Source organism: Nansenia antarctica (assembly GCF_963989245.1).
Source record: "Nansenia antarctica genome assembly, chromosome: 13".
Taxonomy (NCBI): domain Eukaryota; kingdom Metazoa; phylum Chordata; class Actinopteri; order Argentiniformes; family Microstomatidae; genus Nansenia; species Nansenia antarctica.
The window spans coordinates 18,497,572-18,518,628 of NC_137683.1; the positions used below are offsets into that span (position 1 = coordinate 18,497,572).

Genomic DNA, 21,057 nt, shown 5'->3' on the forward strand with positions numbered 1-21,057 from the left:
CTTTCTTTTTAATCCATCTGAAGTCTCTCTCTCTCACTGAGTTTTCGTGCCTTAACTTTGTTTTTCTTTGTCAGGCCTCAGAAGGAGGTGTTGTCTTGTACATAGTTTGTTGCATTTTCTATAAGTTAAATAAAGTTTGGTAACTTCTGAAGCCCATGACTTTGCTGCAATCTATTGATGTTATTGCCTTTTTTCTCTGTGGTGGAAGTCAACCTTTTTGTTTCGTAAGTTCTGTGTCTGATGCAGTGAACCTTTTACCTGCTGTGGGTACGTCAGGTTATGAACCCTGCAGCTATTAGATAAACAGGTACTACATGCATTAAACATGCGTTATGTTAGACCCCCCGGTTATTTTGTTGAGCAGCTCCAAGAAGGACAGGAGATTTTCTCTATTGCACACATGGTTATTTATCGAAGATAAACAGGCAGAGTATACAAAGCAGTGTGCAGCGCTGGACCCTCAGTGAGACGACATCAGAAGGATATCCGCCCCCAGAGAGAGTGAGATCTCTCCGGTTACAATTCATATGATTGTTCATTTGGGCTAAGGCACACCACGTACCTAGATGGGTCCTAGAACGCTGATTGGCCAACTATTGGCAGACCCATTCTCTGTGCTCGTGACCAAGTCAAGATGTATCAAAACTATACAGTGTTTGTTGTCTGTGCTGAGGCGTGTATACTTTGATGTTTCTAGGGGAGTCATCTCTGCTCCCGGGCTTAGATCACCAAGGCCACCAGAGACTTCCACCCCACATTCCTAAGCAGCAGCCGGTGCTGATAAGTGCTCATTAGTAATAAACATATCATAACAAGCAGCTGGTGCTGACAAGTGCTCAAAAGGACTATAGAAAAATCTATTATCCTAACAGTTCCATTCAGGATGCAACACCAACTTTCAGCAGGGTAGGACTCTCCAAGGTTCTGCTCCACCTGTCTGACTACACTGCTCTCCACAACATGTCCCTCTCTGATATACACCATCTTTAATCTCACCATCTCTGATATAGCCTACACTATATTTAATCTCACTATCTCCCTCTGATATATATATACTGTATGTACCATCTTTAATCTCGCTGGTTAATCGGGTATTAACTTAGGAGACATCACGTGTGTTGACGGGTCAGGGGTCCGATGTTCCTCTGTCGAATTGCTCCTTGACGTCCATTTCACGAGGAATGGTATCAAACATGATTACAATGACCCCCCCCCCCCGATTTCTACCTCCACCAGCCTCCCTCTGATATCTAATCTCATCAAGTGTCAAACAGAAAGGAACCAATCACAGAGTGACAAACAGGGAGTGAGAAACTGAGTCATTTAATGAGATCAACACCATCCTCACAAGGATTACATTTATTTTCATTTTTAAAACAGCTGGTTATGATAGGTCTGTAGCCACTGTCGGGTGTGTGTGCATTTGTGTGTGTCAGTGTCACTGTGTTTGTTTGTGTGTGTGTGTGTGACTTTGGCAGCGTTCCGGACCTGTAGAAGCAGCATACTGGTGTCTGCGGAGGGTTCAGCGGCCCGGTGCGCCATCAGAAGCGGGTCGCTGAAGCTCAGCAGACACGGCCGTCAGCCAAGGACATCCCAGCTCTCTGCTCTCCTCTCTGAAGGGTGCACTCCCTCCTTCACCCCCCCCCTCCCCCCTCTCTCTCTCTCTCTCTCTCTCTCATGGACTGGAAAAACAGTGCGTTGGTGTCAGCCAGGGGAGGCTGGTGGAAGTAGAAATGGGAGGACGGGCTCATTGGAATGGGATGAGGAATGGCACCTCAAACCACGTTCCTCCTCCTTCCACTCCAGGCGTCACAACGAGCCCGTCCTCCCATTTCTGCCTCCCCTGGTCAAAGCATGGGCTGAAGGGGGCATGTATGTATGTATGCATGTATGTATGTATGTATGTACTGGTCCATCAAGACATGTCAGAAGCTCTGAACTACAAGGTCAGAGTGTGTGGGGGGGAAGCTCCATTAGAGCGACCCTCCAGCTGGTTTTATATATATATATATATATTATATATATATATATACACACCAGAAAGCAATCGCAAGCATTTTCAGAAGCGTGCGCTGAAGAGTGGAAATATAACCATGTTACAGCTCTTGAGCACCCCCTGCTGGTTGTTTCAGTGCACAGGATGCATGTTGGGAGATTTTTTTTTTTTTTCTTTCAAAATGTTGAAGGTTAAAAGTGGTTCTAACTGGCCACCGTGAGCCCTCACCTGCAGGGGGCGCTCATGTTGTTTGGGGGGGGTTTTCTACATCGAATCACTTGAATGTACACTTGGACTGGAGTCTCTGAGTTGATCAAGAATGCACCGTTATCTGTTTTAGACGAAGCAGTGAAGGGGAGGGTGGAGAGAGGAGGCTTCAGGGAGGGAAGGGGGGAGAGACTTCAGGGAAACTTCAGGGAGGGGGGAGGGACTTCAGGGAGGGGGGAGGGACTTCAGGGAGGGGCTTCGGGGAGGGACTTCAGGGAGGGGCTTCGGGGAGGGACTTCAGGGAGAGGGGAGGGATTTCAGGGAGGGGGGAGGAACTTCAGGGAGGGGGGAGGGACTTCAGGGAGAGGGGAGGGACTTCAGGGATGGCGGGAGAGAGGAGACTTCAGGGAGGGGGGAGAGGGCGTTGTCATGGAGGGTGCAGAGGTCGTTATCGGCGTGGGTAGCGAGGTCCTTGTTAGGAATCAGTCTAGTCGTCCAGGAAGAAGTAGTTCCCACTCTTCTTCTGCTCCGTGTCCTAGGAGGGGGCAGAGGTCATAGGTTAAAGGTCATGACAGGGTCGAGCCATTCTGTTTCTATAGTTACTATACTGTATGACCATATGGCTGCTGTAGTGAGTATACTGTATTGCTATTGGCTGGTACCTTGATGGAGTTCATCTTGTTGATGCGGGGTCTGAAGTTGTTGGGGTCTCTCCTGAAGGTGATCTCCAGCAAGGCCAGGAACCTGTTCATACCTGCCAACAGACTCTGGGGCCTGGGGGGGTGGGGGGGACTTAGTGTTAGCCTCAGAGTAGAGTTGAGAGCATGAATGTGGTTGAGAGACAATTTGAGGAAGACCCGGATTCCTACAAATCCAAATCTGTGGTGGGATCATTTGGGTTTTGGCATTGAATACAATGAGGCAGGAACGAAAACAGTGAACAGAAATGTTACTAGCTGCAAGCGTTGCTTAACACATGTTGTATATGCGTATATGGGCTACCAGCAGTCAAGGCTTAAAGTGCCCTTTTACTTTTATTTCATCCTCTCCTATACCAGTAGTCAAGGCGAAGCGGCACTTTTACATAATTTATTTTTTACATTTTAAAGTGTTTTTTGTTTATATATATATTTATATTTTGTATATTATACAATATACCAGTCATATTCTGGAATGTGTGTGAATGTTAAAGTTCCATAAGTATAAGCAAAAAAAAAGCACTGAAACCATGACCCAGAAACCGAAGTTCATACTATTCCATGGGCCAACTGAACCGTTGCACCCCTAATACACAGATTAGTGTGTGTGTGTGTGTCATACGTGTTAGCCGCGGTGCTTTTGGAGGGGATCCCGTCGAACACGATGACGCGGTCGGCCAGGTAGGTGGCCATGATAAAGTCATGCTCCACCACGAACGCTGTCTTCTTGGCGTGGAGGATGAAACTACAGCACAGCAGGGATCAGACAGAACAAACAGTCAGAACAGAACAGAACAGAGGACTGCAGATCTGAACAACTGGACCAAAGATTCATTACAGTAAAAGAATGCGTGTGTGTGTGTGTGTGTGTTACCGTTTGATGACCCTGGCAGCCATGAGTCGTTGTTCAGAGTCCAGGTAGGCGGAGGGCTCGTCTATCAGGTAGACGTCAGCAGGCTTCCCCAGACACAGGGCCAGGGCCACGCGCTGCAGCTCTCCTCCTGACAGGTTCTGGACCTGGGGGGCCGGGGGGGGGGGGCGTTAGTGTGGTGCCCTGATGTGGGTGTGTACGTACGTACGTGTGTGTAATAATAGATTTTATTTCAAATCTCCTTTCTCAAACTCAAGGACACAAGAGTAGCAGGACAATAAACACGAAAGAAAAACACAACAAACAAAAACAGAATAGAGATACACAAGATAGAAACTGTGTGTGTGTATACGTACGTCCTGGTCGATAATGCTCTCTATCAGCATGGGCTTCATGACATCGGTGATGAACTGAGGGTGTGTGTATGCGTCTCTGATCTTGTCATGGAGGAGAGCTCTCACACTGCCCTGTAAGGGGGAGGGAGGCAGAGAGAGAGAGAGGTGGGGGAGGGGGGAGAGAGATGTGGGGGAGGGAGGGAGAGAGAGAGGTGGGGGAGGGAGGGAGGGGGAGAGAGAGAGGTGGGGGAGGGGGAGAGAGAGAGGTGGGGGAGGGAGGGAGAGAGAGGTGCGGGAGGGAGAGAGGTGGGGGAGGGAGAGAGAGGTGGGGGAGGGAGGGAGGGGGAGAGAGAGAGAGGTGGGGGAGGGAGGGAGAGAGGTGGGGGAGGGAGGGAGAGAGGGAGGTGGGGGGAGGGAGAGAGAAAGAGACATGTTAGGGTCAGACCACTAATACTCATAACTAATAACACTATACTCATTTACTGCATTGAGTCTACATGGAGGATGATGATGATGAAGAACATACCTTGAACTTGGGGCTGATCTTCTGGGGCTTGTAACTGACGTTCAGGACAGGTACCTCACCTGGAGGGGGGAGGGGGGTTGAGACAGAACAAAGCTATAGCCTAGTGACTGTATGGGAGGGGAAACTCTCTGATATATCTATCTGATTGATTGATTGATTGAAAACTTTATTAGAAGATTTGCAGAAGTAGGTACATGAAAGTACATATTACATACAAGGTCAACTAACAGGATAAAAACCCAAGAAAGCCACTGGCTTATTTCAATTGGGGTCCTTGATTCTCAATTCATCGTTACATGTAAGACAGACAAAAAAACTAGTACTATCTACAAGATAATACAGACAAATAACTATTACTATCTACAAGATAAACATACATCCATCATGGGAAGAACAATACAACACAACATAAGGTATGTACAGCGGATAGGACAGGTGGGGACATACACCACAGGTGGGGGCGGGGGACAAAACACAAAGTATGTACAGTGGGTAGTTCGGGTCTTTTAATCTGATTTTTGATTTAGAGGGTCCAGTTACGGATTGCAGCCTCCTGTAAATGTTTTTTGAGAGTGGTTTTGAAGGTGGGCAGTGTTTTGCACTCCTTTAAGATTATAGGAAGGGCGTTCCACATTTTTACTGCATAGTTTGCAAACGAGTTTAACCCCTTGTTTGTGGTGCAACGCGGTTGAACGTGGTTCGTGGAGCTTCCTCTGGTGTTGTATGTGTGGACGTTGTTCACTTTTTGGAAGTATGTTGACAGGTACTTGGGTGTCTTTGTGGTGTAGCGTATCTTGAAGACCAGGCCCAGTGCAAGCTGCTGCACTCTGTCAACTACTCGTAGCCAATCAAGGCTCAAAAAATGAGCAGCGGTTAGATGTGTCCTAGGGTTGAGGCCTAGCAGAAGCCTAACCAGTTTATTTTGGGCTGTCTGGAGTCTTGTTTTATGGGCCTTTGTGGTTCTATAGTACCATGATGTTACGGCATAGTCGAAGTGACATTGAATGAGAGCTCCTGATAGGGTCCTCAGTGTGTTTTTACTGACAAGTGAGGATATCCTGTACAAGAATCTAGTTCTATGGTTCACTTTTTTGATTACTTTTGCTGCCATTTTATCTCCGGAAAGATTTGCCTCTAAGATGGAGCCCAGGTATGTAATATCCTCTTTTCTTGTGATATTAATGTTACCCACTTTTATTTTAAAATTTTCAGCCTTTCTGAGTTTAGATGGGGATCCGTATAGGATGGTTTCAGTTTTACCTAGGTGTATTGATAGTTTATTGTCAGCTAGCCAGATGCAGATTCTACTCAGTTCAGTGCTTAGCGCTTATTTATACTAGTTTATTTATACTAGTCTGTAGTATGCAGAGGATAGTGTGATCAAAACGTGTGTGTGAATGAGTGAGCGCGCGTGTGTGTGTGTGTTAGGTTTGGGCGGTAATACCGTAAGCCACGGTTTTTGAAAATAGCAAGTGTCCGTTTCAATACCGTCATAAATTGCTATATATAATAAACGCCATAAGAGTGTTTGTCCAGCACCACTGTCTGTGTGGCTTCTTCTTTCGCGTAACGTCAGAGGTCCAACTCGGTGTCGGTGTGGCTGAAGATATGTGTGTGTGTGTGTGTGTGTGTGTGACTGGTCCTCACCTCCCTCATCAGGTTTGAGGCGTCCTGCTAACATCCTGATGAAGGTGGTCTTGCCGGTGCCTGAGGGGTCAAATACACTAGTTAGAGAGACTCGCGCACACACACAGAGACGCACAGACTCACACACACACACAGACTCGCGCACACAGACTCGCACACACACACAGAGACGCACGGACTCACACACACACAGACTCGCACACACACACAGAGACGCACAGACTCACACACACACACAGACTCGCACACACACACACACAGAGATGCACAGACACACACACACACACACACAGACTCGCACACACACAGAGACGCACAGACTCACACACACACACAGACTCGCACACACACACAGACTCGCACACACACACACAGAGACGCACAGACTCACACACACACACAGACTCGCACACACACACACAGACTCGCACACACACACAGACTCGCACACACACACACAGAGACGCACAGACTCGCACACACACACACAGAGACGCACAGACTCGCACACAGAGCTCAGTTCAAGTGTAGAAACCATCATAAAGTGTATTTGACATACTTCAGGTAAGACATGTGATTTACATCATAGCTCGCACACAAAAGGACACACACACACACACACACACACACACACACACACCCCTCCTCACCGTTCTCCCCCAGCATGACCATGATCTCAGAGTCGGTGAACTCCCCCTCCTGTATCTCCAGGAAGAAGTCCCCCATGGCCTTCTTCATGTGGGGGTACTGGTAGCGGCACATCTTCTTGATCTCCTCCTCGTTGGCCGTCTCCGCCACCTTGAACACCAGGGACACCTCCCGGAAACGCAGGTTCTCCGTGGGCACGTAGCCGTCCAGGAAGATGTTGATGCCTGGGGGGAGGGGGCGGGGGAAGAAGAGGATGAGGAGGGGTGAGGTTGGAGTGCGTAGGGTCCTAACGCCAAAGGGCGTCGTAGAGACTAGTCTGTAGTATGCAGAGGATAGTGTGTAGGGTGTAAAGGTTAGTGTGTAGGGTGTAAAGGATAGTGTGTAGGGTGTAAAGGTTAGTGTGTAGGGTGTAAAGGTTAGTGTGTAGGGTGTAAAGGTTAGTGTGTAGGGTGTAAAGGTTAGTGTGTAGGGTGTAAAGGTTAGTGTGTAGGGTGTAAAGGTTAGTGTGTAGGGTGTAAAGGATAGTGTGTAGGGTGTAAAGGTTAGTGTGTAGGGCGTAAAAGTTAGTGTGTAGGGTGTAAAGGTTAGTGTGTAGGGTGTAAAGGTTAGTGTACCTTCCCTGACTCCGAAGGGCATGGTGACCAGTATGTAAAGGTTAGGGTGTAGTATGTAGGGGTTAGTGTGTAGGGTGTAAAGGTGTAGGGTGTAGTATGTAGGGGTTAGTGTGTAGGGTGTAAAGGTGTAGGATGTAGTATGTAGGGGTTAGTGTGTAGGGTGTAAAGGTGTAGGGTGTAGTGGTTAGTGTGTAGGGTGTAAAGGTGTAGGGTGTAGTATGTAGGGGTTAGTGTGTAGGGTGTAAAGGTGTAGGGTGTAGTATGTAGGGGTTAGTGTGTAGGGTGTAAAGGTGTAGGATGTAGTATGTAGGGGTTAGTGTGTAGGGTGTAAAGGTGTAGTATGTAGGGGTTAGTGTGTAGGGCGTAAAGGTGTAGGGCAGGGGTCGGCAATAGGCGGCCCGCGGGCCATTGCTGGCCCATCACCAATAATATTTGGCCCAGCAGAATATTTTGAGAATCCACTTTTTTTTTTTTTTTTTTTTTTTTACAATATCGGACCGACAGTCCCACATATAGCGCCTATAATGTCCGAATAGAGAATCTACCTCCACCTGAATAATGCTTATTGTACTTTTATCCATGTTGAGAGTGAATGACACAGGGACAGACAATCAGGCAGCGGGGTGCACCGAAGCGCACTGACGCTGAACCCCTCATAGTGAATCATAAGTAGGTGGACAACGTGTAGTGCTGAAATAGCCGTGTGTGGTTTGAAAAAAATAACACCAGCTCAGTAAATAATTCAAACGTAATGTTTACGTATATGTGACTGCAACACACATATGAACAGTAACAAAGCAAATTCAGTTTAATATTCTGAAAAACATTGACAACAAAATCGGTGAAAAAAAGAAAAGAAAGAAAAGTAATCCGCTTATGCGAGGGGTGGTGGTGCATAGGCCTATGCTCCTGAAACGACAGAGCAAACACGCTATTAGGGATAATAATTACAATGAGCCATTCATTCAAAATATAAAAAATACAATTAGGTTATTAAATACAATAACGACAGGCTTGGTACTCACTTAATGTGAAAAGTGGCATCTCCCATCGGTCAGTATTTGCTTGATATCTGGTTATATGGACGTCACTTTAATCCGCAGGCAGTTCTCAAGTTTTTTTTTGCATCAATCGATTCCTCTCGTGCGTCTTTATCACATTCATTGAGGAAAAGGACGACTCGCATGTATAGAAAGGGAACATTGTGAGCACGGAAGATGTGAGTCTCACAACGGCTTTGCGTTGATGAAACCAGGTAGGATGAACATTATAGTTCGCTGTCCATTCCTCTTTAAATGCCCTGTTTTCACCGTCAACTTTCCTCTTTACACCTTTGGAGAGTGACATGATGTTTCTCTTGCTAGTTAGCAGGTTAAATGTTTAGCTAACTTCACCCGGCAGGCAAACAACCAATCCAATAATAATGTGACCTTGTCTGGGAGGAGGGGGGAATCATTCAGAATGAAAGTATGTTAAATAATTATTAGAATAAGCTAGGCTGCGCTACATCGTCAGTCCACACATTTATTATTCAAAACTATGGAAAAGGGTGAAACTACGTTTCAACGTTGTTGAGAATCACAACACAAACTTGCTAGTCAAGCCAAAATACTGCAACGTAATGGATTGGACTGCTACCTAGTTAGCTACAACACTACTTTACATTGTTACCTAGTTAACTACAACACTACTTTACATTGTTACCTAGTTAACTACAACACTACTTTACATTGTTACCTAGTTAACTACAACACTACTTTACATTGTTACCTAGTTAACTACAACACTACTTTACATTGTTACCTAGTTAACTACAACACTACTTTACATTGTTACCTAGTTAACTAGAACACTACTTTACATTGTTACCTAGTTAACTAGAACACTACTTTACATTGTTACCTAGTTAACTACAACACTACTTTACATTGTTACCTAGTTAACTACAACACTACTTTACATTGTTATCTAGTTAACTAGAACACTACTTTACATTGTTACCTAGTTAACTACAACACTACTTTACATTGTTAGCAGGCTCACAAAACAAGCTGTGTTAGTTGACTAGCGATGTGTACATTTTTCGAAAGAAAAGTCAAAGCATTAGAACGTGTCACATTTTTTAACAATCAATTACTTATGAATGAATGAATGAATGAATGGAATGAATGAATGGTCTTTATTGTCATTGCTACAGTACAGGTACCAAACAACGAAATTTAGGAGGGGTGGCTCCCCTGGTGTTAGGAAAAAAAAAAAAAAAATAGAAAAAAAAAACGTTCGGGCCCGCCATCTAGTGGCTCAAAAAAAAATTGGCCCGAGGCCAAACCTAATTGCCGACCCCTGGTGTAGGGTGTAGTATGTAGGGGTTAGTGTGTAGGGTGTAGGATGTAGTATGTAGGGGTTAGTGTGTAGGGTGTAAAGGTGTAGGGTGTTGTATGTAGGGGTTAGTGTGTAGGGTGTAAAGGTGTAGGGTGTAGTATGTAGGGGTTAGTGTGTAGGGTGTAGGATGTAGTATGTAGGGGTTAGTGTGTAGGGTGTAAAGGTGTAGGGTGTTGTATGTAGGGGTTAGTGTGTAGGGTGTAGTATGTAGGGGTTAGTATGTAGGGGTTAGTGTGTAGGGTGTAGTATGTAGGGGTTAGTGTGTAGGGTGTAAAGGTGTAGGGTGTAGTATGTAGGGGTTAGTGTGTAGGGTGTAGGATGTAGTATGTAGGGGTTAGTGGTTAGTGTGTAGGGTCCTACCTTCCCTGACTCCGAAGGGCATGGTGACGACTCCGTAGGCGCTGGGGACGCCATAGAGGCAGCAGATGAAGTCAGACAGGTAGTCCAACACACTCAGGTCGTGTTCCACCACGATGATGTACCTGGGCAACACAGGACACACACACACAGGTCAACTCACACACATATTAGCGCACACACACGCACACATATTAGCACACGCACACATATTAGCACACACACACACACACACAGACACACTGGTCAGGCTCACCTGTCTGGTGTGATGAGAGAGCGGATGGTGATGGCAGCCTTTAGTCTCTGTTTCACATCCAAGTAGCTGGACGGCTCATCAAACATGAAGCTGGGGGGGGGGGGGGGGGAAGGGAGGGGAGGGAGAGAGGGGTCAGTTATGGACAGGATAACTAGGAAGTGGCGGCGTCTAAAAGCTTCTTTCCTCAGAGAAGAGAGAGGGGAGGAGGAAGGAGAGAAGAGAGGAGAGGGACTCGCACACAGAGCTCAGATCAAGTGTAGAAACCATCATAAAGTATATTTGACATACTCAGGTAAGACATATGATTTACATCATAGCTCACACACACACACATACACACACACACACACACACACACACACACACACACACACACACACACACACACACACACACACACACAGAGCTCAGTTCAAGTGTAGAAACCATCATTGAATATATTCAATATATACTTCAGGCTCAACGTAATTACATCACAGCTCATCATAAAACACACGCACACACAAACCCCCACCAAGAGAAGAGAGAGGGTGAGAGGAGAGAGGAGAGAAGGAAGGAGAGAAGAGAGGAGAGGAGAGGAGAGAAGGGGGTGTGTCCTTACATGTCGGCTCGCTGGATGCAGACAACAGCGATGGCGAACCTCTGCAACTCTCCTCCTGATAGGTCTTCTACGTTCCTGTCTCTCAGGTGGGTCAGATCTGCCCGGCGACACAACACAGCCAATCACATCATCACATCCACCCCAAATTTTTTTTAAATCAACCAATACCAGACAACCAAACTCCAATGGTCCAACCATGGTCGTCATGGTACCCACCTAGCTGGGCGCACACGATAGTCTCTGTCTTAGTGTCGTCTTTCCTGCTCAGAATGGACCCCACTGACCCCTAGTGGCAGAGACAGGGAATTACAACAACCAGGAGAATTAACACACACAGAGGGACACCTCACCTTTTTTGACCTTTAACCTTTTTGGATATAAGTGTTGTTAATTTCCTGTCAATCAAGGTAGCCTAGGTAACCTTTAATGCTGGCTACGTCTCCTGAATGAGAGACTAGAAAAGTCTTATTATATGACCCCCCTGACCTTGACAGTCTTGGGGATCTGGTCGACGTATTGGGGTTTGACGATGGCCCTGAGGTCGTCCTCCAGGATCTTGGTGAAGTAGTTCTGCAGCTCCGAGCCTCGGAAGTACGTCAGGATCTCCTGCCAGTCAGGAGGCGCCTGGGAATATCAACGTAGGAATATCAGGATGGGAATATCAGGAGGCAGTGTTTCCTCTATATGCATTGATCTGTGGCGGCCCGCCACGAATAGACTCTCTCCGCCACTAATTCATTCAGCCCACTAAGGCCGTGTTCACACTTGACTTCTTTGACACTTGACTTCGCAGCCTTCACCGCGCTTCTGCACGAGTATTCTGTAACCTTAACAACGGGATTCTATCCTAACCGTCATACATTGTAACCGTTATCATACATTGTATAACGTGTAACGTTATCGTCTACTTGTTCAACAAGTTGTGTATACTCACTGTAGCATTTAATAATGGCGAATAAAATGCAACTACTTGCATTAGCGTTAGCGTTTGAGGAGGAGGAGGAGGAGGTTGCTCCGGGACAACCAAGGCGCCGTTTATGGATGCATGACATCCTCCGCAATAGGGAGTCGCAGGGGACTTTCCGCAACCTGGTCCAGGAGCTCCGCCTAGACGACGCTAGGTTCAAGTCCTTCTTTCGCCTGGACAAGAGTCAGTTTGATGACAGTTTGAATACGGTATTCGGATAGCACGAATAATGAGATTTAAACAGATACAGATTCTATCCGAAGTTGCTCGATATTATTCGGAAAACACGATTGACATGATGGCTGCATTCGTAAATTCTCTCTGAGAGTGCCGGAGGGCACACTGGGCGCAACGTAATAAAGGGACCAAGTAACTTGATTGGACAAGAGGCATTCCATGACTGCTGAACAGATTTCCAGAGTGAATTTACGAACGCAGCCTAGAGCTAAACCACTCGCAGACTCTTTTTTTTTTCACGAAACTTGAAGCTTTAAAGTACCCACTTGATATAATAAACAACAGTTTAATGATCATTAAATATGGATCATTTGTGGATTGGATTCACTATTCTCGTTTGCCTGAGGCTGCCGGTAAGGGAGACTTTTGTAAATACTTTCGTTTGGGACGTGTTCGTGTTTGGGGCTGTGTGATCATCTATTTATGTGTAGTTATGTGTTTCTAGCATGTCGATGTTCTATCAGCATGTGTGATGTTATAAAAATTAAGAAGATGAATGGCTGAATTGGAAAAACAAATACGACATCTGAAGTCTGGAACGATTCTATTTCAAAACAAGGCTTCCCTTTACCTCCCAGAGGCTACGACCAAGTCTATCGCCGGGTATATTTGCAAGGACCTTCGCCTGTACAGTGTTGTGGAAAATGAAGGTTTCTGCCGAATGCGTGCGCGAGCGTCCCTAATGTGGAAAATCCTGGAGGAAACACTGCAGGAGGGGAATATCAAGAGGATCAGAAGCAATATCAAGAGTTGTGGGAATGTTATGATTTTTCATCTACTGTAGTTTTAAATCTGAAATGTAAAAACATGGCGTGAACTGAATGTCATTGTTTCATCATCATTTGGCTGTAAGAGTGTACTGTAAAGTGTGTGTGTGTGTGTCATTTGTCATCACAGCTGGCTGCTAATGCACTCCAGCAACCCTCAGATCCTCGGTGACTCACGTCAAACTTCCCCAGGTTGGGCTTCTGTTTCCCGGCCAGGATCTTCAGAGCTGTGGACTTCCCAATCCCGTTGGTGCCCACCAGACCCAGGACCTCCCCAGGCCTAGGAATGGGCAGACTGGGAGGAAGGGAGAGAGGGAGGGATGAGAGAAGAGAGGGAGGGGGAGGGAATGAGAGAGAGGGAGGGGGAACAGAAAGAGGGAAAAGGGGAATGAGAGAGAGAGGGAGAGGAGGTAGACAGCATTGGTTTTATTATTGTCATATCTGTTTCTATAGACTGATCTACATAGCATCAGGATTGTGTGTGTGTGTGTGTGTGTGTGTGTGTGGTGTGTGTGTGTGGTGTGTGTGTGTGTGTGTGTGTGTGTGTGTGTGTGTGTGTGGTGTGTGTGTGTGGTGTGTGTGTGTGTGTGTGTGTGTGTGTGTGTGGTGTGTGTGCATGCATACCGGTGCAGTTTGAAGGAGTTGGCACAGTATCTGTGTGTGGTCTCCTTGGCCAGGTTGCTGGGCAGGTTGACGATGGACAGCGCTCCAAATGGACATTTCTGAAAACATGGTCGTGATGAGAAACACACACGTTCATACCAGAGACAGAGATCCTAACTGTAAACAATAATATAATAAAAATAATGACGGTGTTCCACTTTATTGCACTTTTTATTTTATTTTATTGGATTGGAATGTTACAATTTCAGTACCAACGTCTGATCTAGGTCACACGTGAACAGCTGCAATGGAAATTGAATTTAAAAAGTGTTGCCTTGGATACTTATATTTCCCCCACTGCGTATGAATAGTTTTTGTGAACTGTGTGAACTATGTAGGGCGCCAAATGTATTAGTGTGGAATGCCCTGCCACATCATCAAACTGTGACACAAGTGACTAGTGTGTTTCAGTCACACAACTGAGGCGTAAGAGAGGCCAGGCATTTACACCAGACAGTAACTAGACAGTAAAGGAAGCGATGTTCCACAGCTAGCTAGTGCGTTAGCTGCTGCTGTCCTGAGTTGCGTTGGCTAGGCAGCTAACGCTACATGTTAGCATGTTTCTGTCATGTCTCATACTCAGGGATTACTAGCTACAACCTGCTGTATAAACTCTCCACAGTGAAAATATTACAACTTCTTTTTTCATTTTCCCACAATCCTCTAAGCTCCATTTCCTGTATAGTGTAAATGTGTTGTTGCCTATGGTTACAGGCCTGGCAGGGAATAACTGCTGGACTAGAACACACCACTGGTAGGGTCTGGAACCGGCCGGCGCGTTCAGACCGAAACTCAATTGGTTCGGAGACTGAAAAGTTGGTTTGCTGCGGGAACCATAAAATAGTGGTTCTCAAGCGGGAACCAAAACGTAGAACAGTCACGTCGTCAGTGGGTGTGTCATAATCTAGGCTGCAGAGACCAGCAAGAAGGAAGGAGACAAAATGTAATCTAATCTAAATCTAATCATTAGTGATCAAAATATGCAATGGGGGTTGAATAATTTGGATTGCAACTGTATATATTCCCAGCGGGATGCAGTCCAAAGTTTCCTTGTATTCCTTGTCCTCTGCCATACAGTATCTGCCTTATCTGAAGTTTCAGTCTATGAAATGTTGTAAATGCAGTGTGATTGGCTGGCCTTACCTTGATGCAGATGCCACATCCTATACAGAGGGACTCAGAGATCCACACAATCTTGCTCTGTGAGGTTACCTCGATACACAGCTTACCTGGAGAGAGAGAGAGAGAGAGAGAGAGAGAGAGAGAGAGAGAGAGAGAGAGAGAGAGAGAGAGAGAGAGACACACACACACGGGTATTGACTACATGATCTCGCTCTGTGCTGTTATCTCAATACAGAGAGTTTACCCAAAGACACACAAACACACGTACTGACTACACTACCACACTGCTTCCCCAGAGCATCTCAACTAGCCGCCGTTGACTCATTATGGACAACTATTTGTTGTGTTCCATCTCTCTCCAAACACTCTTGTTTTAAACAAGTAGGCCTACATTTGAGCAAATGCTACCAAGAGGACACTAGGGGCAGGTTTCACACAGGGCTGAGGCCTAGCCCTGGACCACATCACACACTCAATGGAAAATCTCCATTGAAAATGCTTTTAGTCGTGCCCCGCGGTGGTGTAGCGGTCTAAGCACTAACCACTAGTGCAAGCTGCCCACCGGGGACTGGGATCGAATCCCAGCTCGCCAGATCCGGATATGGCCGAGGCACACACAGGGAGTGGCATATTGAGCGGCCGCTCCCGAGGGCGGTATAGGAATAGTTCCGGACAAGGATCCGTCGCGCAACACCGCCCCCGGGGTGCCGGAATAACGGTGCTGGGCTCGAGGAGCCAGTCAGCTAGTCTGCCTGGCGATCTCCTCTGGGGCTGCCGGCCACGGGGTCGTGCGGCGGATCCTACGCAATAGGCAGGGGATAATTGGATGCTAGGTTGGGTTCAATTGGCTACCAAATTGGGTGAAAAAGGGATAAAATCTGAAAAACTAATTTATAAAAAAAAAAAAAAAATGCTTTTAGTCCAGGACTAGTCTTAAGCCCAGTCTGTGAAACCAGCCCTATACTCATTAGACTGAACACATTCGGTACGTTTTCTGGGACAGCAGGGTAAAAATTCACAAAACATATATAGATATTCTTTTCATTGTTATTAAACAGTGACAATTGAACGAGCAGTGGGTCTTCCTTCCTTAATTAAGAAAGCAGGTGGCCCGGATAACTCGTGAACAACTGTAGTTTGTGATAAACGGCTGGTGTGATTTGTTGGCTGAAAGAAAAGCTGCAACGTTTGCAGGAAAAGTGCTATACAAATAAAAGTTATTATTATTATTAAATGCGGACAAGAGGGAACTAGGTAACAAGGCTCGGTTACTTTCAACATTATGTTTAAAACCTGTGTTCTCAACAGAGACAACAGAGTATGGTCAGCTGCTATTCGGTTGTTAAGTCTAGCAATTTCTAGCAAATTTTTTAGACAGGGACACAGCACCGCGGCATTTCGAAGAGAGCGCCTCAGCCAACGTTGGACCCGGAAACAGTATTATCGCCTGGTCGATACGTCACGACTTAACAATCGAATAAAAACACCTATGGCTATTGTTAGTGAGAGGCTGCTTGAATGCCATAGGGAGGAGTGTTCTAACTGTCACAGTCAACTTAACGGATCCTGGAGGAACTTCAAGCTCTAGTTTAAACTAACTAAATTAAGCTAAACTACTGACTATCTCTATGTGGCGTGTGTGCTAATGCGTACTGGCTGAGATTACTTCAACTAGGGCTGTTACGATTATTCGACGTCGTCGACGTCATCGACTACGTCAATACGTCGGTTTGCGTAATATGCGTCGGTTAGTCGTAAATAAACAAAATGGCGTTTTTTTTTTTTTTACCTTTATTTTACCAGGCGAGACAATGAAGTGTATGAGTGAAAAATTGATAGCTACTAGCTAATGTTACACAAGCAATGTAGCTCACCACAGTTCGTATGTCTTGTCTTCTGGTGTTAGTAACGTTAGCTATGTAGCTGGCTAGCTACGGTAGCCTATTGTCATTGTGGTGCGAGCACCTACTGTACGTTATCTAGCTCGTAGCTCGCATGCTACGTTAGCATCAATTTAGCTAATCATAACATAGCAGCGAGAGTAACGTTAGCTAGCTATGTAGCTACTAGCTAGATATGTGTTGTGGTGATGGACAGACTTCTAAATGGCCATGTTGGCATTCAAGTTGGCTAAACATAGCAGTGAGGTGGAGACAAATACGTTATTTATTATTATTAATATTTTTTTTACAGTACAAAAATTATCGTTAGACTTATCGATAAATTAGTCGTTAGACTAACCGACTAACCGATAAAATAATCGCTAGATTAATCGTTAGAAAAATAGTCGTTTGGGACAGCACTAACTTCAACACACAAAAGTTCTGCATGTGCAGAACGCTGCATTCGTTTGGTACACATGCATACCGAACCGAAGGACCTGTACCGAGAATTTCCAGTACAAATATGTGTACCTTTATACCCCTAATGACCATGGTAGTCTTGACAGAGAAGATGTATGTGACTTGGGTCTAGTAGTACAGTAGCCATAAGGACAGTGTCACAAACAAGACTTGAGCCTAATCCTGGACTAAAAAGCATCTTCAATGGAGATTTTACATTGAACGTGTGATTCAGTCCAGGACTAGGCTTGTCTGTGAAACCAGCCCACCAGCGTCTTTACCCACTACAGACCCCAGGAGGGTTAGAGAGGCCGGCTAGCAATCAGAAGGTCGCTGGTTTAATCCCCGCCTCAGGAGGGAGCTGCATGTGCCCTTGAGCAAGGCACTTAACCCCCCAATTGCTCCAGGGGCACCCACTATGGCTGACCCCTTGCCTAGAGCAAAAAATACAAATTCCAACAATTGACTGCCAAGTTAATTGCATGGCAATAAAACAATTATATTATATCCAGACCCCAACCATACTGGGCTTTACACACTACAGACACACCAACCATACTGGGCTTTACACACTACAGACACACCAACCATACTGGGCTTTACACTACAGACACCAACCATACTCTGGGCTTAGACCACCACCATACTGGGCTTTACACTACAGGACTGACCTGAATCTGAAACTGGGCTGGCTCTAATATATTTCGTTCTCATTGTTTCAGAAACTATGGTGGACTCGTACCCAGGCCAAGCCCAGTACAGTACAGCTCAGCAGTGCGAAAATAGGCATCAGCATGGCAGTGGAGGCAGGCTACATTAGCTGTACATCACATGTACCTGAACACCAGACATTAATACACAGCTTCTCTGAATCGCTTCTGTACAACCAATAGCCTCCAAGGACATTAATGTTTCCGGTGGGAATGAGACACACACACACACACACACACACACACACACACACACTCTCTCTCTCTCTCTCTCTCTTACCCATCCGCACTACCGGGCAGCTCTTTTTGCACTCCTGTCTGCACTTCTTGGGTTTGCATTTGTCGTGGTTGACGATGGCGATCCTGGTGTTCTTCTCTGCCATGGTGGTGTGGCTGGTCCCCGGCAGGGCAGGTCAGGTGCTGGTGTCCCTGGTGTCCCTGGGTCTGAACGGTGACGGTGACAGCCCACGCTGGGGGGGGGGGGGGGGGCACAGAACATGACTCAATGATCACAGCAGTTAAACAAACCAGCGGCATGTTGGTGGTCCGTCTGTCTGTCTGTCTATCTGGACAATGTGTTGTAGCAAAAAAAAAAAAGCTGACAACAGCCCAAAGCAAGCGGACAGACTGACAGATGCTTAAAACATGGGTGTTGCGTCAGAGTTTGGCACACAGATCCACACACACACGTTCACACCGGAGAGACCACATGATCGGGTGTGTTGGAAAGCAATGAATGACATATCAGCTCCACGTCTCTGATCTGACATATGGGACACCGAGATAACAACATGAGGCCGTTAGAAGCCCCCCCCAGCTAAACGGATCACCACCCCCAAAGTCGCCTGGCTTCATAGTATTACACACACACTCATGTGTCAACCTCTGACAGCGTAGTGTCTGTGTGTGTGTGTGTGTGTGTGTGTGTGTGTGTGTGTGTGTGTGTGTGTGTGTCATTAGCGATCTCTCCTTCCAGAGAGCTAACCGTTAGCTCGCTTAGCTTGACGTGAGTGGACACCTCTACTAGCCTAGATGACCAAACGACACGTTTTTTACTCTCTTTAGACCCCCAGCTTTCTTTAAAAGTAGATAAATCAAACACTCACCCCCCAAAAAAGGCTCCCTGATATGTTCTCCTCTCACACGGACGGAATGTTTAATGTCTTAGATATATATCTATAGATCTAACGAAGCTTCTCGATCTGTTTCAACAACGTGTTCCCTAGGAGAGAGAACGCCGGGGAGGGAAGATGGCGCCAGAGCGTACTACGTACTCTCTCTGTGCGCCGGAAGTGTGCCACTCCTGTGTAGCACGACGTGCCCATACTCCGCTGTGATCATCATCGCGCGACACACACAGCTCGGAGCCAGGGAGAGTGGGAGATTCGAAGTGTGAAAACAAACCGAATACAATCGATCGTTTCAGTCACAAAAATGCTATTTAGGATCAGTTGAACTAGCGGGGGGAAACCACGAGATCAAGGTGAGGTGTCTTGATTTTTTTTTTAAAGTCCTGGATTTGAATATTTGATCTAAGTAGGTGTTTATTTTTGGGTGGGGGGGACGGGACATTGTTATTGTTGTCAGCCTGGCTTCTGGTCAGACAGATGTTAGGATTTAGACACAGTGATGCCGGAGGTGATGACTGTGTGTTGTGACCCCGTGTTGTGACCCTGTGTTGTGACCCTGTGTTGTTGTGACCCCGTGTTGTGAACCCGTGTTGTTGTGACCCCGTGTTGTGACCCTGTCCCTGTGTTGTGACCCTGTGTGGTGACCCTGTGTTGAGACCCTGTGTTGTGACCCCGTGTTGTGACCAGGTGTTGTGACCCTGTGTTGGGACCCTGTGTTGGGCTAGGAACGAAAGGATGGCCACCCCGAGCAAGACCCCTCCTGGCGCGGACCCCAAACAGCTGGAGCGGACCGGGACGGTGCGGGAGATCGGTTCGCAGGCAGTGTGGTCGCTGTCCTCCTGTAAACCCGGTGAGGAAGGGGAGGGGGAGGGGGAGACGGCCTGGGACACTGGCTGCCTTTTATGCCACCTGCTGTCATTTGAATCTAAATATGCAGGAGAATTAACCCCCCCCCCCCACCTCTCTAGGTTTTGGAGTGGACCAGCTGAGAGATGACAATCTGGAGACTTACTGGCAGTCTGACGGATCACAACCACACCTAGTCAACATCCAGTTCAGGTACTGTGTGTGTGTGTGTGTGTGTGTGTGTGTGTGTGTGTGTGTGTGTGGAGGGGAAACAAGTGTGTGGAGAAGAGAGAAACCTAATTCTTGTTAAAGACCAGTTGACCATTAGGGGACATTGGCACACTCGTCATCACATCTTAAAGTTCCAGTTCCTGCTCCCTTAACTGTTGTTGTTGTTGTTGTTGTTGTTGTTGTTGTTGACAGGAGGAAGACGACGGTGAAGATGCTGTGTATCTATGCTGACTACAAGTCTGATGAGAGCTACACCCCCAGCAAGATCTCCGTCCGCGTTGGGAACAACTTCCACAACCTGCAGGAGATCAGAGTAAGAACAGCTCCCTCTATATTATCCATCTGTACATCAGTTAGAACCTCCTGTATATCCACCTGTAGTCCAGCTGTGTGTGTGTGTGTGTGTGTGTGTGTGTGTGTGTGTGTGTGTGTGTGTGCGTGCGTCGTCAGACTCCTTTGTAAACAGTGAGTCTGACCTGGGGAGACCACCCTGTTACTAGTGTGACCTGGGGAGACCACCCTGTTACTAGCGAGCCCAGTCCCAGATCTGGATGTGCTAAGCCAACTCCTCTGACTGTTCCTCTCTCTCCTCCTCCTCCTCCTCCTCCTCCTCTCCTACCCTTCCTCCACCTCCTCCTCCTCTCCTTCTCCTCCTCCTCTCTCTCCTCCTCTCTCCTCCTCCTCCTCTCCTGCCCCTCTGCAGCAGTTGGAGATGGTGGAGCCCAGTGGCTGGATCCACATCCCTCTGCTGGACCAGGACAACGGCCCCACCAGGACCTTCATGATCCAGATCGCCGTGCTGGCCAACCACCAGAACGGCCGTGACACCCACATGAGGCAGATCAAGGTCTACACGCCCGTGGAGGAGAGCTCCATCGGCAAGTTCCCACGATGCACCACGGTG

The 21,057-nt window shown here is 46.8% G+C and overlaps 2 protein-coding genes across 2 annotated transcripts in view; one reads left to right on the plus strand and one right to left on the minus strand.

Moving 5' to 3' along the window:
- Positions 1-1,313: 1,313 nt before the first annotated feature.
- Positions 1,314-19,189, minus strand: abce1 (ATP-binding cassette, sub-family E (OABP), member 1). Its single transcript, XM_080544430.1, has 18 exons — positions 19,053-19,189; positions 18,227-18,416; positions 14,916-15,001; positions 13,734-13,831; positions 13,287-13,404; positions 11,625-11,762; positions 11,355-11,424; positions 11,139-11,235; positions 10,538-10,627; positions 10,285-10,406; positions 6,931-7,152; positions 6,281-6,340; positions 4,634-4,692; positions 4,129-4,239; positions 3,776-3,918; positions 3,524-3,646; positions 2,866-2,977; positions 1,314-2,738 (listed from the first exon to the last, which is right to left on the minus strand). Exons 2-18 carry the CDS (start codon positions 18,327-18,329, stop codon positions 2,691-2,693), a joined length of 1,800 nt encoding a protein of 599 aa, XP_080400556.1. The 5' UTR covers positions 18,330-18,416; positions 19,053-19,189; the 3' UTR covers positions 1,314-2,690.
- A 122-nt stretch (positions 19,190-19,311) lies between these two features.
- The window catches only part of anapc10 (anaphase promoting complex subunit 10), a 1,907-nt gene continuing 161 nt past the window's right edge, over positions 19,312-21,057 (plus strand). Inside the window, exons 1-5 of the mRNA XM_080543985.1 lie at positions 19,312-19,429; positions 19,764-19,926; positions 20,045-20,135; positions 20,346-20,466; positions 20,857-21,057. The exon at positions 20,857-21,057 is cut by the window's right edge and continues 161 nt beyond it. Of these exons, the coding sequence (XP_080400111.1) occupies positions 19,812-19,926; positions 20,045-20,135; positions 20,346-20,466; positions 20,857-21,057 (528 nt within the window). The 5' untranslated portion in view covers positions 19,312-19,429; positions 19,764-19,811. The remainder of the gene's footprint in view (positions 19,430-19,763; positions 19,927-20,044; positions 20,136-20,345; positions 20,467-20,856) is intronic.

Excerpts from the sequence above, each read along its gene's own strand:
- abce1 (XM_080544430.1), bottom strand. The coding sequence starts at position 18,329 with ATGGCAGAGAAGAACACCAGGATCGCCATCGTCAACCACGACAAATGC. Across the intron at positions 15,002-18,226 it reads CTGCCCGGTAGTGCGGATGG|GTAAGCTGTGTATCGAGGTA; the intron begins GTAAGAGAGAGA and ends CTCTCTCTCCAG. Across the intron at positions 11,425-11,624 it reads AGATCCCCAAGACTGTCAAG|GGGTCAGTGGGGTCCATTCT; the intron begins GTCAGGGGGGTC and ends CTCTGCCACTAG.